The sequence below is a fragment of the Aspergillus nomiae genome (genome assembly GCF_001204775.2).
Source record: "Aspergillus nomiae NRRL 13137 chromosome Unknown contig00047, whole genome shotgun sequence".
In the NCBI taxonomy this organism is placed as follows: domain Eukaryota; kingdom Fungi; phylum Ascomycota; class Eurotiomycetes; order Eurotiales; family Aspergillaceae; genus Aspergillus; species Aspergillus nomiae.
The window spans coordinates 65,516-85,406 of NW_015378102.1; the positions used below are offsets into that span (position 1 = coordinate 65,516).

Here is a 19,891-nt window from a genome sequence, read left to right on the forward strand (position 1 = left end):
CTACTAAAGGAACGGATAAGAAACTGACGATATCCGGCGTGCTTTTACTACGTTATTCGCGAGTAAGAGTGTACCTATGTCTTTGATGTCCAAGGCCAGGGTTCTCCGCTACTCTTCAACGTACAGATCCCTCCTAGCGTAGGTCGCATAACCGTTGACGTTGGATATTCTTCATAGGTGCAGAAGTGACAAAACTCTCATTTCACTATCTGCCGGCCTTTTTCTATGATATCAGCAGTCTTCGCAATGATAGCTTGCTTCTATGGAATGCAAATGCAGCAGTAGCAATCTGCAAAACACAAGACCTCTCAGCGAACAAAAAGTAGCCAGCCATGACTCCCTAAAATCCACCAGCAATTCTGGGTGGAAGCAATGCCTGCAATACATATTTCGGCGGTGTATGCCGCTGCCTCAAAGGATTGCCTTGGGGCTGTCATATTGAGGGCCGTATTTATGTTATTATTGGGTATGGCTGTTCTAATATCCCCAACAAGTAGATCGGCAAGTACTTTGCCTTTTCTCTGGGTATAGGACGTTATGTAATATCTTTTCAATCCGGTCCAAGATCTTCTATATGCCAATAGTCAAGTTTTGCTTTTCTTCCCAAAGGCTCCAAGGGAGGGCGATTCTTCGTGTCCGGAATGTAAATCATCTGATCTGTCGATTTATTTGATATGTGAGGATGCAAGGGTACCGAACAGCTCCGAGATTGATCCTCTTTTCGTACAGATATCAAACCCTGATTGTACCTTAATAGCATGCTAGTCATAAACTCAATTGAAGATCCGGGTCCCACAGTCTGTGCGGCTGGAAATGTCAACCCCTTGTCCGAGATGGGCCATTCAGCCCTGGCAGTCGTATAAAAGGGGCAACGGGTCCTTATTATCCCACCACTATCCCTCACCTCAAATATTGATTCTTATCTCTCTTCCTTTCGGGTTTTGGCATCTGCACACAATTCAACATGAAGTTTTCATTCCTCTCCCTCCTTTCAGTCGCGGCCAGTGTAGCTGTTGCCGCTCCTACCGAGGCAGCGAAAGACTGGAATATTCCAGTAAGATATCTTAAATCAATCTTGCAGTCTTATCTTGGTACTGATTGGAATCCCCGTAGTTCAATAATCGCGCTCTTGGTCCCCTCAAGCCCAACCCCTTCCAGGGCCTGAAATACCAAGGCGACTGGCAAGTTGGCCGCTATTCCGTTCAAGCCTCGAACGTCAAGACCACCAACGGAAACAAGCTCTTGTTCTACCCAATGACCAACATCACCGACGTCAATGTCCGGGGTTATGTCAGTGTGGACGGGGGCAAGGATAAATTCAACGGAAAGTCTGTGAAACTCGGCTGCAGCGTCAAGAAAGGAAGCAAAAAACAGACAGTTCCGTGTGAGATTCAGATCACCGGAGCTACCCTAGCTCGCCAGAAGTACGTTTCGGTTCAGTATACCAACACAAACGCGTTGCAGACGGTTGATCTTGACGATCTGTATCTTGTGGATTCCTTATTCTTCCGCATTAAGTCTGCTGGGAAGGATAAGGAGTTGACGGAGAACATCACGCTTCTTCTGGATGACTTCCAGTACGCTATTGAGGCGCTCTAAGCCAGTTGAATACATATGGTGGATGGCTCGGGGTAGTGAAATCTCGAGATAGTTATTAATATCATGCTTTTGCTGCCTTCATCCAGTGCTCCAACTTCATACAATGACTCATGTATATTGCTGAGGCAAATTATTGTTGTAGCCTCCAATTTCTGGATGGATTTAATTTACTTCAACCAGTCTTGCAGCAAGTGCTCAGCGGCGTTTTCGACTATACCTTTTTATCAGTCTATTCTACTGTGATCGGTACTGCTAGTGTGAGGGCGCTGTCCACCTTAGATAGGATGAGGATTATGCTGATCATAATGCCAAAAGTGGACAGAGGCCAGAGCATTTCTGCCCATATTGTGGGGATTCAGGGCTATGCAGTACGGCCCCAGACTACAGTCCTATTAAGTTATATCCAAAAGCAATCCGCGAGGATGTCGAGTTTATACTATATAAAGCAGGTCTGCTGGGTCAATTTTACGAAGCTGAATGTAGATGAAACCATGGCTTACAAGGCTCTAAGTTTAAGGAGACCACTATCTTGTAAGAATTTCGGAAGCCTGAAAAAGAGGACCGCAATGTCACTATATTCTACCGGTCCCACGCAGGTAATCCAAATCGGTCCAAGTCCTCAAAGAACCTATCGAGATCAGTCTGTCTCGCGAAGTAACGATAGAAAGGGAAGGTAACAGTAGATCCTAGATCAACAATAAGTTCCCCTCTATAATTTTCCTTCTTGATATCGCGAGGGAGAATTTGGCCGCGTTTTGGGACGGAGAAATTTGAAATAATTAGCCGGAACCTTTCGTCTTGACAGCTCGGCGGCTCATCAGCAACGAAGTCCTTCACGATACCCCAGCGGACCTTATGCCAACGCCAGTTATTTCTCACTCGTCCACTTGCTTCCCGAAGCTGTTGAAGCTGGGAGTCAGTGAGACACATCCATCCATGACACTGCACTGCCCAATGGCCATTCTCATGTAGGTCGCAGAGACGAGCAAATGCACGTGATTCCAATCCAATAGGACTGATCAAAGCGATGGTCTTTTCGTGATATGGCCGTGGGTCCTCGTAATCATAGAACTGCATACTCAGTTATTAATGACCACTGAAGAGAAGATAGCCACATAGACCTACCAACTTCAGGCAGAGATCTCGTTCATTGTGTTTGAACCGGAAAACAAAGCCCTGTTCGCCCTTGTCTATATAGACGGGGTCGGTGATCGCATCTTTGTAACCAACAAACCTCTTTAACTTGGGATTTTTTCTCACTACTTCGTCAATATTGGTTATCGAGGAGTCATTGGTAGTTTTGATATCCAAAATGTCTTCTGACATGAATAGACGGAGGAAAAGTCGGTACTGGTGGTCCCGTTGGACTTCTTCCATCGTCAAGAAAGCTTAAGAGCAGTATTGTATACAGGGCGCTCTTGTAGGAGTTGTTGAGATAAAGAAATCATCTCTGAGTTTGTTTTATACTGTCCAGGTAAAAAGAAGATGTTTGATGCCCTAGGACTCGGGGACTAGTTAGGCGGCAACACTCCTTAACCCTTAGGCAATTGCCAGTGCCATTTTCTCTCTCAGTCTCAGTCACGTGGTGCATCATATCCCTAACACCTACATTCCTCCTAGAACACGTCCGCAGTGCGACTGCAGTTGTAGACTCAATACAGACCATGTGAAGTATCGACTGACTGCTAAGCAGCGGTATACTCCAAGGTATGGCTAGAAAGAATACTAGGAGATTGACAGCTCGAAGCGACAATTGTTAAGATAGTGTTGAGAAAAACAGAGCCCCTGTGGAGTTGTTCTAAGATAGATACTGACAATCTATGCTGCAACCTCTATCCCGCGAGATGCCGACTGGTCTGTACCATAATAGCTGCAAACACGATTGGAAGCAGAGATACGGTATCTTGATATAAATGGGCTATCATGGCCTATTCTGTAAAGTAGAATATAGTTTCTTATTACATAGCTCGCATATCTATTCTGAAATTCCTACATAAGAACTGGAATAGTGAAAGTAAGTTGCTATTGTTTAGTCAACTTCTCAGCATGTTAAATACTCGAAATCACAGCCAGATTAATGTAATACATGATAAATGTTGTTCTGGTTACTGCATTTCCGCTCGCTGCCCCTGAAAGAGCTCACTTCGTTCCACAATCAACGCACCTAACTCATCCAAACTGGGCGCACTGCTAATATCCAGGGCGGAGACGTCCGCTTTAAAGGCGCGAGATATCCAATGGCGCAATTCTACGGCCAACAATGAGTCAACGCCCTGCATGGCCAGAGACCGCTGCAGATCAATCTCTTCGATTGACACGTCAAGCGCACGTGAGAGCTTCTGGGTCAGTCCCTTTACCACAACTGACGAAGCCGAGGAGGGACCTGCGCGCACAAACGCAGATTGCCAGTAACTTGGGCTGTTTGAAGCTGTGTTCGGGTCCGGGAAGTGTTCCCCTTCCGTGTCCTCTACCAACTCCCGCTGGAGGGTTTTGAAAAGCCCGCGCTCCAAGAGCCATGTGGGAGGATCGATGTTCTGTGCGCGAAACTGTGCGGGGGTAGTGAGGCCAACGAGGATTTGGTGCGTTTGAGCTAATGTGCCAGGCTTTGGTTCCGGTACTACTTGGTCTGGGGTGTCCTTATGCTCCGGGCGGCAACATTGCTCTAGTAATGCATGGAAATCGGCCTCAGGGATGTGCGCCATTACGGGCACATTGTTCTGGTTCTGTGCGTATTTCTCGTTTTCTGCGATAATGCCAACACCGTCCATTCGGCCCAGGTCAAGGGAGATGGCGCGCTGGCCGAGCGACCGTCTATATGCAGCAAATGCGTCTTGGAATGCGTTTCCAGCTGCATAGTTAGCTTGGGAGACTGAACCAAAAACTCCAGCGAGAGAGGAGAGAAGAATGAAGAAATCCAGGTCTGTTGGAAGAAGGGAGTGCAAGTTCAAAGTACTGTGTACTTTTGAGCGAATAGTAGCATCCCACTGAGCATAAGTTAGTTTTTCGAATATAGTGTCCTATATAAAAGATTTATAGTTAGCCCTTTTTTGACATTTACGCTTAGAATTTGTGGATGAAGGCCTACCTGTAAGACCATTGTGGCTTGGATGCAACCCTTTATCGGAGGCAAGTCGCTGCAATCAAGGAGCGCCGCAGATAGTGCGTCCATGCAGGCAACATCGCAGCGTGGCGTTCTTACATTGACTCCATGCTTGGCGAGTTCCTCTATCAACTGTCGGGAGGCATCCGTCTTTGGCCCTGAACGTGACAGCAGAATCAGATGCTTTGCCCCCATTGACGCCATCCATCGAGCAGAACTACGGCCAAGACCCCCGAGCCCTCCTGCAATGACATATGTCGCATCTGGAGAGAGCAAGTAAGATGGCTCATGGCGCAAGGAGGTCTTTTTGATAGTGAAATGTCAGCAACATTGATGACGAGACTTTCAAATTCCAGGATACTTACACGCACGATATCCGCCTCGCCCAGGCTTATGACTACCTTACCACTGCTCTTTCCGCTCTGCACTAGCCGAAAAGCATCCTCAAGGGCAGAAACGGGATAGACTTGTAGTGGCCAGGCTGGCTGTAGAGCTTTTTCTGCGATCATTCTCAGCACGGGCTCTAAGGACTCTTGGAGAAGTGCCGGGCATGCATGGCAAACATGATCCATCGCCACAACAGAGAAGGACACATTTTTTGCGAATCTGCCCATTGGGAGCCTTGAGTTTGCGTCCACGTCAGCTCTTCCGATCTCGACAAATCGACCAAACGGTGCGATGCATTCCCATGAAGCAATGAGACTATCTCCTGATAATGAATTAAGCACCACGTCCACTCCTCTGTCGCCGGTCAATTGCATTAGGCGCCTGGTAAAAGAAGTGTCTCTGCTATACAAGATGTGATCTTGCGGGATGTTATATCTCTCTGAAAGAAGGTTTCGCTTTTCCTGTGATCCAACAGTCACAAATATTTCTGCGCCTAAGTTTTGAGCTATTTGAATCGCCATCTGCCCAGTACCACCGGCTCCAGCATGAATGAGAACTGACTCGCCCTTTTGGAGGTGAGCAATCTTTACTAAACAATGGTAAGCCGTTGCGCCGGGAGTAGGTATGCTCGCAGCCACAGTGAATGTCATGTCGTTGGGGAGTTTGCATGCTTGACGATAGTCACATCGAGCAAAGGTGCGAAGACAACCTCCAATTGCGGCGCAAACAGGGTCTCCAGGCCTGAGAGACTGACAATGTGAGCCAACACGAGTCACAATTCCCGCACAGTCATGTCCTAATGTGGCGCCGTCGCGCAATTTCCCGAGCAAGATAAGCACATCCCGGAAGTTCACGCCAACTGACTTAACCTCGATTTCAATCTCATAAGGTGAAAGATGACCTTTGCCATACTCCAAGTCTTCGACAAATATCATCGAGTTGGCATCGAGAGACCCTGGGTTAGAGATACGGACAGATAGCGGGATATTCTGTCGAAATTGCCTCATTTTCAACGGTGCCTGGGTTTGCTCAAACAAGAGGTCGTTCATGTCCTCAGCCTCGGCTACTCGGCCAATGCACAAAACTCCATCCTGCTCCTGATAATCTAATTCGGTGGCCTCTCTACCTTCTAATAGGCGACTCGATATTATGCTGTGGATGTGCTTCTCCCAACGTGCAAGGTTATCCCCGCGGTGTTCCAGGCTTGCTGTGACAAAGGACAGCCGGTCGTTCTCTGTGCAGAGCACTTTGGCCAATCCTCGAATGAGATGCATCTTTGCCGATGCTGGGGTTCTTTTGCTAGAAGCTGTAACCCATACCACATCTTGTACCGTACAGAGAAATGTGTGCAGTGCCTGGAAGAGATCATTGCTCAAGTCGGCAAGGACAGATGTTTCAATCTCAGGGAGGAAAACAACCAAGGGGTTATCGGCCACTGACAACGCTGCTATTTCTCTGAATGATAAAGTTTCGCATTCTATCTGCTCCGAGCTTAGAGCATGGGTAAGATATTGAACCAAATTTGCTTGCAACTGGCGATTAGCATCAACGACGAAAACAATACGCCTTCTCGTATTGCCTTGCATGGAAAGTCCAGTCGTCGTGCATGCTGCTGTAGCGACCATGAGGCTGTGCTCCCGGTATCTTTCTGTCTCATTATCTGCATACACAAGGTCGAGATCGTTGAAGTGGTTTAGTTTGAGTATTTCAGTCCACTTCTCTTCCGATATCGAAGGTCCCCATTGCCGGTACTCTTCAGTGCTTAGCCACCATCCAGGAAGAGTGCCAAAAATAAAGCCATTCCTTAAGGTCTCGGGTTGTGTCAACTCTACCAGCACAAGCTTCCCACCACTAAGCCATTCAGTATCATTAGAAGGAGCTACTATCATTACTAGAATAGGAGAAAGAAACTCACGGCTTAAGCAACTTTCTAACATTATGAATAGACACACTGAGATTTTTAGTCGCATGTAGAACCTGTTGCACTTGTTAGAAGAATCCATACTAGGATCAGAGTCATTACTCACCCATCCAGCCACTACAAGATCGTAGCTTCCAAGCTCGAAGCCCTGTTTTCCCGGGTCATTCTCAATGTCAAGAATACGAAAGTTAAATTTCTGTCCGTAAGAAGCGTAACGTTGTCTTGCATCTTCGAAGAAGGCTTCCGAGATATCAGTGTAATCATACCGCAGAAATTTTGACATGTGGCCTTTTCCAGTACTGTTCGAACTCAATGCTTGGAGAATATGATTCGTCATTGAGCCCGTCCCAGCACCTATCTCTAAGATCCTCATCGACGGGCTCCGATGCCCCAAAGCCTCAAGATAGCTGCTAAAATGGCCACGCTCCAGTAATCTGTTGCATGCCAGGCAGTAGTGATTTGCTGCCAAACCATCGCTAAACAATAGCTCTAAAGGTTCAACGGTTCCCTCGAGGATTCCCTCTATCTTATTTCCCACTGTAACAAATAGATTCCCTTCTGGGCTCATTTCCATAACTTTCTGGCAGAGTCTTTGGACAAGTTCAGGGTCGTCATCTTGGAGAAGAGGGTGATGGCCCAAAATTGGCAGCACATGGCCAGAATTATAACGATCAAGTTGCCACTTTAACCAGGAAACATACTTTTGAAGGTGGAATGATAGATGAGATGTTCCCAAAGCATCTGCTTTCTGTACCACCTTGCGAGCAAAGTACAGAAGCAGGATTTCAAGATAATCCCAAAATTCATAGTGGTCTTCATCTCTTTGCTGGGGACCGAACTGAATTTGGAGCTGCTCTTTGGACAAAAGCTGTATATCAGGCTTCCACTCGATCGAGTAGCACAATTGTTTGCGCTGCAGGCTAGCTGTACTGGTTTCCCAACTACCAGAGACCGAGGTCATTTCAATGCTTGAAATACGCAATTTCGGTCGGCCAGCATCATCTAACGCTACCACAGATATGTTTGCCCCACGGAGCCCTACTATCTCAGATTGGGTGTAAGCTTTCAACCTAGAGGTTTGGAAGGACGAAGCTCCGCTTGCAGATATCCAGGCTTGCCGTACACGTGTAGATACCAATCCATTGGAGAGTACCACTCGACCTCCCTTTGTAAGTGCAGCCCAACCAAGCTGACCAAGACCATCAACTGTCGCTGGATGTATAACGTGTCTTTGTTGGCCATTTCGGGATTGCTTCCTCGTCCATGGGAACACCTTAATAGTCCCTACCGCACAGCCATTGTCATTCCAAGCTATATCATCGAGAACCTGAAATGCGGGGCCGTAGTTCAGGCCATTGGCCTCGAAAGCCTTATACATCGTAGTGGAGGAGACCTTCTCACGGCATTGGCGCACTGCATCTTCCAGTTGGCTTTGATAATGCTCTGACTCCGAGGCGCGAAGAAGATTCAGGATATTCTGGTCAGTCTCACCAACTTGATTCTCAGATTGTACCGAGATAATCCCTCGGCAAGTCTCTTGCCATTGATGTCCGAGCTCTGTATAGATACGAAACTCATAAGATTGGGAACTTTTATCAACAACCTGATGCAAGGATCGCATATATAAATTGGCCTCTGTTGTTGCAATTTGGCTAATGGAAATTGGATGCATGAAGACTGCATCTTGAACAAGAAATCCGGATATATTGCGTGTTTGATTCACCAGTTGTGTGGCTCCCTCAACGGCCATAACGATCATTCCGCTGGCAGGATATATAGGCTTTCCGTTTACGCTGTGATCCAGGATCCACGGTGTCTCAGATGAATCAAATATTTTCCTCCATATTGCCTCCGAAGGAGTTGATTCCGGTGTAGGAGTACCAAGAAGTTCATGGCGCTTGTGCGGCCTCAAGCGGACATTCCTGCCAGTTGATGATTCATGCCAATATCTCCTTGAGTGATTGAATTGGTACTCGGGAAGATTCACCAGGGCTTTCTCGGAGATTGGCATTCCCTCCTGTATTTGATTGATCTTGTTCAGGGATATTTCAAAGCCTTGGGAGTAGAGACGACCAGCCAACGAAAGTAAAGATTGGAAAGGAGGAAGCCGTCTATCAAGGACTGAGGCATATCTGACGTCCCCTTTATTGGGAGTCGCTTGGAGGATTTCACGGAAAGGCCGCTGGAGGGTTGAATGAGGACCAACTTCCAGCCAGTCAGACACTGTAGGTTCTTTAGAGGACCCATGTTTTCTCCTTGTCTGATCAATTGTAGTACTAGATAAAGCTTCGATCATTGCGTTGCAGAACCTTACTGGATTCAGAAGGTTTTTGACCCAGTAGTTGGGGGTGGAAAGAGACTCCAGATTCTCAATCATTTTTCCCGATACAGATGATATCATGGTCACTGAACGAGTAACTTGCGGTGACCTTGTTAGTCCTTGCAGGGATAGCGCGTAGTCTGCTGAAATCTCTCTCATCTGAGGAGTGTGGTATGCTATTCCTGTCCTTAGCGGGCGTGAGGTGATATTCTCCTTGTCCAGGGTTGCCTTCAAATAGCCAACCATTTCAGAATCTCCAGAAATGGTTATATTGGATGGACTATTTATGCACGATACAAAAAGACTCAAGTTCCCATGTTTAGATCGTGCGAGCTCTAGGTATGGTTCAACCTCATTTTCAGAAAGGCTAACTGCCAGCATTGCACCCGTGCCTCTTTTTTTGAGGCTACCCGCATGTACACCTCGGAAGTATGACACCTGGCAAGCTGAGGGCAACGAGAGTGCTCCTGCCGCATAGCTAATATTGTAAGCTGAGGAATTGCTGATTTGGATATAAAGTGACTTACGCAGCAGCAATTTCGCCAGAGGAATGTCCAACAACAGTTGATGGCTTGAGACCGAAAAAAGATAACAATTCCACTAATGATATTTGTAATGCCGTTGTAAGTGGCTGCGAGATCTCAGGATCACTGATATCATAAGAAACATCCGGATGGGCTAGTAGGTCTGCACTCTGTTAGAACGTTGAAGATGATTCAAGGTTTATTGTAAGATTGTATGATATAAATCCCACGAGAGATGTAACTGAGAATGTGACCTTCATATGCCAAAGTGGGAATTAACCAAGAATCATGAGCGTGACTTACCCAGGGTTGACCACCCACAGCCAAAAGAATGAAGGGCCTCATCACATAACTCCATGGTCTGACGAAAAACAGGATATTGGATAAGGTCCATGCCCATATGGTAGTACTGTGCTCCTTGACCCGTGAATATATACCCAAGGCCGAGGAGTTTGCTCGTTTGGATGGGCTTCGACGTCACGCTTTCCAAGGTTTTCAACGTACCCAAGGAATCTGCCAGGGCAAATACTCTCCATGACAGTTTACTTCTCTTAACCGCCAGAATCGTGGCTAATTGGCCTAGAAACCTTGCTTCGTCGATATCTTTATCTGTGATTCCCCGGAAAAAATGGTTATATGCATCAACCGTCCGCTGGACTCCTCCCTCGTCTTTGGATGACCAAACGAACAATAAAGGCTTCAAAAGCCGCCTTACTGGTCGCTTGGTATTGTGATTACCAGGTACATCAACAGGGTGTTGTTCAGAGTGATTTGTTAGTTTTCTATCGGATGGAGGATCCGTAACAGAGAAGTGCGTTGCAGTGAGGTTGTGGCTTTCCAAGTAGTGAAAAGCATCTTCTAACACCGCATGGGCATTTGAGCCCCCATAGCCGAAGGAAGAGACTGACGCTCTCCGCAGCCCTTTAGTAGGCCAGGGTGTGTTCTCGGTAGGGATCTTGAACAATCTAAACATGTGTCTCAATTCCAGTGATACTCCCAATGACTTACTTTGATGTTCAAGAACTCTGCATCTATCTCAGGGTTTAAGCACTCAAAGTTCGCGTTCGGTGGTATGATCCCTTTTTCAAGCACCATGATGGTTTTTATGATGCCGGCTATCCCACTGCCACCTTCTAGATGGCCAATATTAGATTTTACCGCACCACTATTTCGAACTGTCAGCAAACGATTGAGGGCCATAGGATAATTGTTGATTCATACATATAGAGGGGATCATCCGCCGAGCGAATCATTCTGAATACGCTTCCTATTGCTTCGGCCTCTGTAGGATCACCAATCGCGGTGCCGGTTCCTACTTCCGCGTGAGCCACTTGATCCCAATAGAAAAGCCACATCTACCCTACCATGCGCTTCAAAGAATCTGGTCTCTGAAAGACTTAAACCAGCCTTTCTATAAGTATCTAGAATCAAACGAGCTTGCAACTCCTTGCTCGGTTGTGTCACACCGGGTGTATATCCGTCTTGGTTAGAGCCAGTTGAACGAATAACGGCTCTGATAGAGTCTCCATCTGCTATCGCATCTGATAGACGCTTAAGAACAACTACACCACATCCCTCACCACGACCGTATCCATTCGCCCTGGAGTCGAAGCTATATGAACGCCCATGAGGGGACAAAACATTCATCCTTGTCAGGGACAGAATGGCTTCAGCCCCCAGAATCAGGGCAGACCCAGCTACCAGTGCCTCCCAAAAGTTAACATACGTTTTGATTCATTGAGTTAAAACGACAGTGAGGTCAGGTATCAGTCGGACTTACCATATCCGAATCTTTGTTTCGCAACCCTTGGCAAGCCATGTCCAGCGCCATTAAGCTACTTGAGCATGCTGAGTCCAAGCTCACAGATGGACCATGCAAGTTGAGGAACCAGCTCAATCTATTCGCTAGCATAGACATTGTCGTACCTAAAACAGCGTACTTTGGAGTAAGATCAAGATCATGGCTCGTTATTCGCTTGTAGTCGTCCGTCATACAACCAGTGTAGACGCCTGTCTTGGTTCCGCTTGCCTTTTCTATCGGTATTCCCGCTATGGAGGTGTGAGCTTATATGCCTATACAAAGTACGTGTCTGACTTACCAGATTCAAGAGCTCGATACGCAGTTTCTAGCAAGATGCGGTGTTGCGGATCCATGGCAGCTGCCTCGGTTCCAGAGATTCCAAAGAACGGAGCATCGAACAAGGCAGGGTCTTCTTTCATAAAATGGGCTCCCAGAACGTAGTCCTTGCAAGCAACGTCAGTTTAAAATTTCTCGTGTCATATACCGTACGCCACCTTTGAATCACGGTGAATAAATGCTTCCAGATTAACTCGGTCTACCGGCCATTCAGTCATTGCACATCTTTTCTCTTCTAACATGCGCCAGAATGCTTCTGAGGAATTGGCATCTCCCGGGAACTTGAGGGAGAAGCCAATGACTGCGATTGGGTTCGAGACAACTGAATCCATGATTTGGATTTCTGCATAAGCCTGAGTCGAGTGTGTGTCCGGCGTGAAATCTCTGTGAAAGCTGTACTGGATATATAGTGTGCACCAGGGATTCTGAGTACAAAAATACGGACGAGTATCAATTGCTCAGATTACGTGCAGAATTACTAGCCGGGATCTATACTACTACCTCCTACATAGATGGTTAGCAGCGTCATGCACGACGACGTACTGGCATGTGGGGACAGCCTGCCCAGCCTGCGCATTTGGCAGGGATATAAGTACGGCATGATACCTCCCAGTGTTTGCTTTCGGGCAACAGAAATCCGCTGAGCCTTTCTAGCTGACAGAGATGCGATTCCAATGCCTGCATGGAGTGGGCGAGAATGGTCGGGCGAGTCTTCAAACCTCCACACCCTGCTGTTTTAGACGGCTCTGGCCTTGGTTCCTGCCACAGTGAGACAGTGCCACCCCCTCTTGATACGTCATTAGTGCTTGTTTGCTACTACCAGGAGATTTTCGATTATCAAACAGGTGTGTAACATCAATCATGACCCGTTTAGGACAACGCATCGCTGACGCTCCAAGCTGCAATTCGGAAACTACTTGGGCCAAAGCACACGAACCATTGGATAGATAATGCGTTCGCAACGCAAAGGACCCCTGGTACCAGCAGGTTTGCTCTCGCTTTCTTCGGCCGGCCGTCAACTAGCGATATTTCTTCAGGGCCCGAGAGCCTCGTGGCCCCAAATGATGCATTTCTCACGTACGCGGATGACACTGAAGAAAACGGAGCCAAGGCTCTCAGGGATCCTGGGCGGCTAGTTGAAGAAGACGGTCCCTTTGATGGAGTCATGGGGCTTCTCATTCGGGGGCTGGCTGTGCAGCTAATCCACGAAACGCAGCCAAGCATTCGTGATGTTACAGCCAGTATTTCGCGGTGCAGGTTGGCTCTGCAGGAGTAGTCCCTGAAGAACTGAGGACGCTCCTCAGCCCCGGCGACAGGCAAATAATGCACTTCGAGGCGGATGCGGAAATGATCAACATCCCAGCCGCCCACATACCATCGTTACTATCACTATGGCCCCCAGCTCAGCAACAGTCTACATTCATGACGGCGGGGATCGGATCCTATTGCAAGAGGAAAGGTAGCGCAGTTAATCAAAAGGACTATAGCATGGGCGTCAGTGGCACATTCTTGAAACTAGCATTGTCAAACAGAAAAATAAATACTGAAACACACTGTATAGAGCCCAATCTGTGTGTTGGCGCTTTTGTGTTGCCTGGCGGTAATTATTTCGATAAGTCTAATGTTTCGTTTGTCTAGCAAGTGAATAAACTAGAACACTGTCATTTGATTCAAGCGAGAGATTGACTTAGTTACAATGATCCTTTCAGTCAATAGCTGGGTTCGTCCGACATGCGTTTCATTTCAACCATGACAATACTGTGCACTCGAGCCGAACCATTAGCTACACCGGATGCCTTTCAGCTGTCAAGGAAATAAGCGGATAGTCATCTGAGTGGCAGTCCTTGGTCTGTACAGATTGACAAGCCGTGGTGGCTATCTCGCTGGTTACGACCCTGCTGGTTCCTGTATTTCTCCAACTTCCGAATGATAATGAGGGAAGAAGTACTTGAAGAGACTTGTTCATCCGGGCTATACGGTTGTTCTGCTTTAGACTGTTGAAAAGCTTGGGCAGCACTGGAAGACAGGCAACGACGATCCCTGATGCTATCTCTGGCTGCGGCCAAACTCCCTCTAGCCAGCTGTAATAGGATACGTTCTCCTTGTTCTGCATCAGACTCACGGCGAATGCTAGTTTCACAATAGACGAGACACAAGCACTACTGAAGTATTAGTCACAATCAATGAAGGGTTTCGAGGTGGAGAGGAAGAAAAGAAAGCATTTGCGTTACATTACACCAAACAAAAAGACTGCTGAGACAGCAACCTTTCTAGACAGTGGCATTTGCAATCTCCAAATGCGCGTTTGCGGCAAAATGAGGATAATCAAATCTGAGGCGGCATTCAATAAACTAGCAAGAAATATGAGGAGGAACATATCCATACAGGACCCCTGTGTAATGAGTGGGTCCCAGGCCTTGTTTAGTGGACGGCAGGCGAAAATTTCGAGGAAGCTGCTAATCAGGTAGAAAAGAAAATTGATCCATATCAAGGCATGGCAGATCCAGAACATAGGGTCATTCCGTTTGGTAGGCACAAAAATGTCCACGATCTGGAGAAGGATGGACGCTTTTATGAAGAAAATGCATATACCATATAGTATCGAGCCTGTGTGAAACCACTGGATCAACTGTTAGTTTCCAGGAAATGAGTTGGCATTCAGACAATGAACCAACATATTGCATTCTTCTAAAATCCGTTAGGCGTAGATTCCACATGTCAACCCCGGGTCCAGCATCATTTCCCAGCCAAGAGATGACGCCGAAGCTCACATAGATTGCCTTAAAAAATATCAGTTCGGTCTGTGTAGTTGGATGAAGAAAGAGCGTCTCTACCCAGGCTACAATGATGGAGTCTAAGGGGTCAAGTTAGCAAGGGAAAAAAAACAATTGTCTTCTGCGCGCATTCTTACAATCGGACATGTTGGTCTTGCGGATAACAAATATCCTCGTGTATATTCGCATGAACAAAGAAATGGAGGCCGCTATGAAGCAGACTAGTATAGCCGCCTGTCCAGATATACGTTGGTTTGCAGGGCTCATCAGGTTGGGCTCCACACCTGGTGGCGGTCTGCCAGCAGGGCCTTGAAGGAGCTTTTGCAATTGGTCAGTTGACATTGATTCCATAGTCTCTGTAGGGGCATAAGATATGATCTCCGTATCATCTTTTTGGGGTGAAATGGCCATGATATACACACTCCTGGCGAGTGACCGTGCGATCATGATTGAACCCCGCGCCGAAACACCATCCCAGGTTGACATGCATAATTCTAACTAAATTTATCACATCCGAAAATAACTTCTGTCAGCATGGTTCATCACCACCGCAAAGCGAAGCACGGATGGTGGCGTCGGTGGTCTTGTCATGCTTAGCCTGGCGCAGAGCTAACAATACAGATAAATCCCAGGCTTAACAGGGGCTATATTGCTGCCCAATCAGTAGTGATCCTGTTTGTTGCTCTCAGGGAAGAGTCCATACTATGTTTTTTGAGATTCTTACGCATTTCCCCCTTTCCATTTAGTTTGATTACTCTCTCACTTGCTGCTGAGTGTACCTCCTTTCTTTCTCACCAACCGAGGAAATAGAGACAATTTGGGTGATTATAACTTGAATGTTCTATGTGCCTGCCTTTTGAATTCAACAATTCTCCTGCTTTTTCATTCATCATTAAACTATGGACGGCTCCAACGTTCCTACAGAGGCCAAGTCGGCAGTTGTCTTCAGTGGGAGTACCACTATCAAGGACCAATATATCACAGGCATTAGGTTGCACCTAATCACTGCCTCGTAAGGGATGGCTCCGCAAACCTTGAGGCTTTGTTAACTTTGTGTGTTTTATCCAGGCTCTTCATGTGTCTCTTTCTGACGAATCTCGAGATTCCTATTGTCAATACAAGCTCGTTTAGCATCACTCGTGAAATTGGAGGTCTGGATAAGGTATACTGGGTTATAGCAGCCTACATGCTTGGATATGTGGGTAAGGAGCCTCGTCTTCGCTCTTCAACGAACTTGCTGTGTTGATGTTTTGGGGGGATAGGGGTCCTTGTCATCTCTGCGAAGCTTAGTGATCTTTTCGGGAGAAAGTCATCCTTGATCACAGCCATTTTGATCTTCATAATATTTTCTGGTGCATGTGGTGCATCCCAAACCATAGTGCAATTGTAAGCCTCTTCCGCATGTGGAGTTTTCATAGCCATGGCAGATCAGCCAACCAACCCAACAGGATCATCTTTCGGGCATTTCAAGGAATTGGGGGTGCTGGAAACTATTCCCTCTGCGCTGCAATTATTCTCGAGCTGGTACCCTCGGACAAATATGCAAGTTATATGAGTTCTGCCGCAACTGTATACGCCATTTCCCTTCTTCTGGGGCCTATATTCGGTGGAGCTATCTCTGAATCATCGACGTGGCGATGGGTTTTCCTTCTCAAGTAAGCTAATGCTTTTGTAACTGAGTGATCAAGAATTGTGATTCCACTAACGGCTTGCACGAACAGCATTCCCCCGGCAGCTCTGGCGGGCATACTCCTCATACTCTTGTTGCCCAACCGCTTCCCAAACCATCATGTACCGCGAGACGAGAGGACTAGTTTTTCGATACAGAAATCCATCTTCCAGACCTTTCGCAAGGTCGACATGCTTGGCTCCAGCATGCTTCTTGTGGCCACAGTGTGCCTTGTGGCCGCTTTGGAAGAAGCAAATCAAGCGTACGAATGGAAATCTCCGTTTACCATTGTCATGCTCGTCATTTCCGGAGTGACCTGGGTTTTATTTCTGGCGTGGGAACGACAAGTTACGCTAACCTCAACTCAAGTCGAGCCCGTGTTTCCCTGGCGTTTCGTTCATAACCGGGTCTGGGTTGGAATGCTAGTGTATGTGACTTAATTCCATAAAATCAACAGTGCGATCCCAGTGACTGATCAATAACACTAGGAACTCGATTTTTCTCGGGGGTGCCTGGATTGTTACTATCTTTCAGCTGCCACAGAGGTTTCAGGTCGTGAATGGATTATCCCCTCTGCAGGCAGGAATTCGCTTCATTCCCTTTACGGTGGCTGCCCCAGTGGGATCTGCTCTATCTTCTGTGGTGGGAAAAGCCTTTAAGATACCCCTTGTATACCTCGTACTACTGGCATCCATCATCCAAGTCGTGGGATTTGCACTCCTTTCCACTCTGCCAGCCTCCTTGACGATCACCGCCGCCCAGTACGGCTATCAGGTTATTGCTGGATTTGGATGCGGCATAAATCTTAGTTTACTGATCCTGATGACTCCTTTTACCGTGGAGGAACGAGACAAAGGTGAGCTTGCGACCCACTAGCCCCTGGTGAGCCGGACGAGTGCTTACATCCCTGTCTGTTCCCTAGCGGTCGCTATGGGCGCTGTGGCCCAATTTCGGATCATGGGAGGCTCCATCTTCCTGGCCATTGTAACTTCTATTTCGAACGGGTTTATTCGGTCTCACCTACGCGGTTTACTGGATGATGAGCAGCTTCATTCCGTTTTGGATTCGGCTGCGGCACTTCCTATACTTCCACCCGCTGCGCAAACCATGGTCCGCATGGTCTTCTCCGAGAGCTACAACCTGCAGATGAAGATCCTGACTGGGTGTGCCGGGGGACAGGTTCTGGCCTCATTCCTTATGTGGCAGAAGGAACAGGTCATCGTATGATTGATTAGTTACCCTGTCTAGGCATATCAAATCCGTTGACTGATGGTCGGCTTTATTCCCTCGTATTCAGAGGCTCCAGGGGAACTATTCTTGCTCGATTTCAATTGGTCACTCAAGATACAAATAGAATCTCTCATTCTCTTTCTAAAAGCAATTGCTCGCTAGGTAGACTACAAGACAAAGGCATTCGAAAAGGGGGGGGAGGGACGGTCGTAGCATCCTGCCGGTCAGTACTGCGGCGGAGGACAAGCGCCAAGCCGGGTGTGCATTAGGGCTATGGGACTACGAAAGGTCCGTCTAATAGCAACTGAGGACTAGCACTAGCCCCGAGTCCTTTTCTTTGTTGCTACATACGTAAACAAAGACCGGTTTCTAGGATTATGATGGTATTGTATCCAATAAGACGACCTCATGAAGTTGGATTGTGATGAACCCTGCTCAGAGAAAGTACTCTTTTATGGGTTGGCTGAAATATAATACACCCTTCTTGTCTCGTTCCCGATTTCCCCTCTCCCAGCAAAGTAATGTCGATTTCACAGCCCTATTTTCGTTGATCTGCAGGGTGAACTTCTTCTACCTCCAATTAGCTCCATACATCTTTTTAAAAGATTTCCTGTGCCCCTGCAACCGCCTCGATGGCCATTACACTGGACAGCGGCATTGCGCTTGTCACGGGCGTAGGTCTCTCCCCTAGCGTCACCATGACCCCCTTTCCTGACGAGATATTTGGCAGGCTGCCTCAGGAATCGGCAAGGAGACGGCCTTTGCCCTCGCCCAAGCCGGCGTAGAAGGTGTCATTCTTGCCGATTTGAACCATAGCGGCGCTGAATCAGTCGCGCAGGACAGTCAAAAATGGGCCACTCACTCCAACTTTCGCGCCACGGCAGTCCAGGTGGACGTCTCTGATGAGGCTGCCGTGAACAATATGGTTGAGGCCGCAGTGAAAGAATTTGGCAGAATTGATTATTGTGTACATTCAGTAGGGGTAAGTCGGAAGAAACGAAGGGAATGACAATTTCCGTCCATGGAGACTGACGCTGATGGAACCTGTAGATGGAAAGTATTTCCGGGGCGGCAACCCAGCATCTCAAGATTGACGTCTATGACCAGACAATGGCCGTCAATGCTAGAGGCACAATGCTGGTCTTGAGAGCCGTCTCGGCGGCGATGGCTAAACAGGAGCCTCGCATGCACCAGAGTGCCCGTCATGGTACTTCACGTAGCCTTGGCCGTGGCTCTATTGTCGTGGTTAATTCTGTGAATGGCAATATGGTAGCGCCTGGGATGCTGTCATATACAGCTTCCAAGCACGCTGTAGTAGGCATAGCCAAAACAGCAGGTAAGCCGTCCACCAAAGAGCCCTCCCCACACCTTGCAAAGATTGTTCGTACTAACGTTCTCGTTCTCCCCCTATTAGCTATTGACAACCTCAAGAACCATATCCGAGTAAACATCGTTGCCCCCTTCCACACCGAAACTGCAATGTTTGAAGCGAACTTGAAGCGATACCCTGAATTGGGCGTTGCTATAAAGGCAATGACGCCCTTGAAAAGAGCTGCATCCGCCGAGGAAGTTGCGGATCCTATCGTGTTCCTGTGCAGCCCAGCAGCAAGTTACACGAATGGAGCCACGCTGATCATCGACAGTGGAGTAACACTCACCATCCCCCGAACCAGTCTGTGAGGCTTTCTCGCAAAGGTTATGCTGCCGATCTTCTCATTGTCTATGCTATCTCGCTTCTTTTATGTACCTAGGCAGAATATAGTATTTTAGTCCATACTACGAGTCAAAGTCTACCTTTTAAGAGTCTTGTAGCTGCTTTGTAACAACTTATCTATGCAACTATGGTGCGGGATTCATCGGCCTTCGATCTTCCAAAGCGGATCAGAATGCTCGTTATTGCCGAAGGATTGGACTCTCTGCCTTGGTGATATTGGATTCGACAGCATTTAGAGTGCCTCGGTGCACCCATGCAATCCCGCCAAATCCGCCTCAGGATACGGATCCAACGAAGTTCAGAGGCATCCTCCCTCACCTCACAAGCAATTGCCATGGGCTCAGACTCCGAATTAATTACTAATGATGAGGCCGCTGTCTACGTGAAGTACATGCATGCACAGGACGACGTACAAAAAGGAGAACGGCAGCTGGCATTCGATTTTCCTGCGAAGGTAACCCAATCTTCCTTGGAGTTTAAGCAGACTTAGTGTTTCATCGAGTTCTCGCTGCAGAA

The 19,891-nt window shown here is 47.5% G+C and overlaps 6 protein-coding genes across 6 annotated transcripts; 3 read left to right on the forward strand and 3 right to left on the reverse strand.

Moving 5' to 3' along the window:
* Nucleotides 1-964: 964 nt before the first annotated feature.
* On the forward strand, nucleotides 965-1,599 carry ANOM_003107 (uncharacterized protein; the record flags this gene model as incomplete). Its single annotated transcript, XM_015548364.1, has 2 exons — nucleotides 965-1,054; nucleotides 1,114-1,599. The coding sequence occupies 2 exons, from the start codon at nucleotides 965-967 to the stop codon at nucleotides 1,597-1,599; spliced, it is 576 nt and encodes a 191-aa protein (XP_015409607.1).
* A 579-nt stretch (nucleotides 1,600-2,178) lies between these two features.
* Nucleotides 2,179-2,976, reverse strand: ANOM_003108 (uncharacterized protein; the record flags this gene model as incomplete). The annotated part of the gene is made up of 2 exons (XM_015548365.1): nucleotides 2,179-2,670; nucleotides 2,725-2,976. The coding sequence occupies 2 exons, from the start codon at nucleotides 2,974-2,976 to the stop codon at nucleotides 2,179-2,181; spliced, it is 744 nt and encodes a 247-aa protein (XP_015409592.1).
* A 728-nt stretch (nucleotides 2,977-3,704) lies between these two features.
* ANOM_003109 (type I polyketide synthase) lies at nucleotides 3,705-12,320 on the reverse strand (the record flags this gene model as incomplete). Its single annotated transcript, XM_015548366.1, has 13 exons — nucleotides 3,705-4,616; nucleotides 4,685-5,002; nucleotides 5,065-6,937; nucleotides 7,002-7,063; nucleotides 7,114-9,805; nucleotides 9,855-10,014; nucleotides 10,155-10,806; nucleotides 10,860-11,016; nucleotides 11,073-11,163; nucleotides 11,216-11,558; nucleotides 11,632-11,900; nucleotides 11,951-12,095; nucleotides 12,147-12,320. The coding sequence occupies 13 exons, from the start codon at nucleotides 12,318-12,320 to the stop codon at nucleotides 3,705-3,707; spliced, it is 7,848 nt and encodes a 2,615-aa protein (XP_015409591.1).
* Nucleotides 12,321-13,771: 1,451 nt separating this feature from the next.
* Nucleotides 13,772-15,209, reverse strand: ANOM_003110 (uncharacterized protein; the record flags this gene model as incomplete). The annotated part of the gene is made up of 4 exons (XM_015548367.1): nucleotides 13,772-14,147; nucleotides 14,220-14,608; nucleotides 14,664-14,842; nucleotides 14,900-15,209. The coding sequence occupies 4 exons, from the start codon at nucleotides 15,207-15,209 to the stop codon at nucleotides 13,772-13,774; spliced, it is 1,254 nt and encodes a 417-aa protein (XP_015409610.1).
* Nucleotides 15,210-15,661: 452 nt separating this feature from the next.
* Nucleotides 15,662-17,658, forward strand: ANOM_003111 (uncharacterized protein; the record flags this gene model as incomplete). The annotated part of the gene is made up of 7 exons (XM_015548368.1): nucleotides 15,662-15,774; nucleotides 15,831-15,964; nucleotides 16,025-16,148; nucleotides 16,211-16,417; nucleotides 16,484-16,858; nucleotides 16,920-17,287; nucleotides 17,354-17,658. The coding sequence occupies 7 exons, from the start codon at nucleotides 15,662-15,664 to the stop codon at nucleotides 17,656-17,658; spliced, it is 1,626 nt and encodes a 541-aa protein (XP_015409611.1).
* A 635-nt stretch (nucleotides 17,659-18,293) lies between these two features.
* ANOM_003112 (SDR family NAD(P)-dependent oxidoreductase) lies at nucleotides 18,294-19,341 on the forward strand (the record flags this gene model as incomplete). Its single annotated transcript, XM_015548369.1, has 3 exons — nucleotides 18,294-18,335; nucleotides 18,392-18,643; nucleotides 18,712-19,341. The coding sequence occupies 3 exons, from the start codon at nucleotides 18,294-18,296 to the stop codon at nucleotides 19,339-19,341; spliced, it is 924 nt and encodes a 307-aa protein (XP_015409612.1).
* Nucleotides 19,342-19,891: the final 550 nt, after the last annotated feature.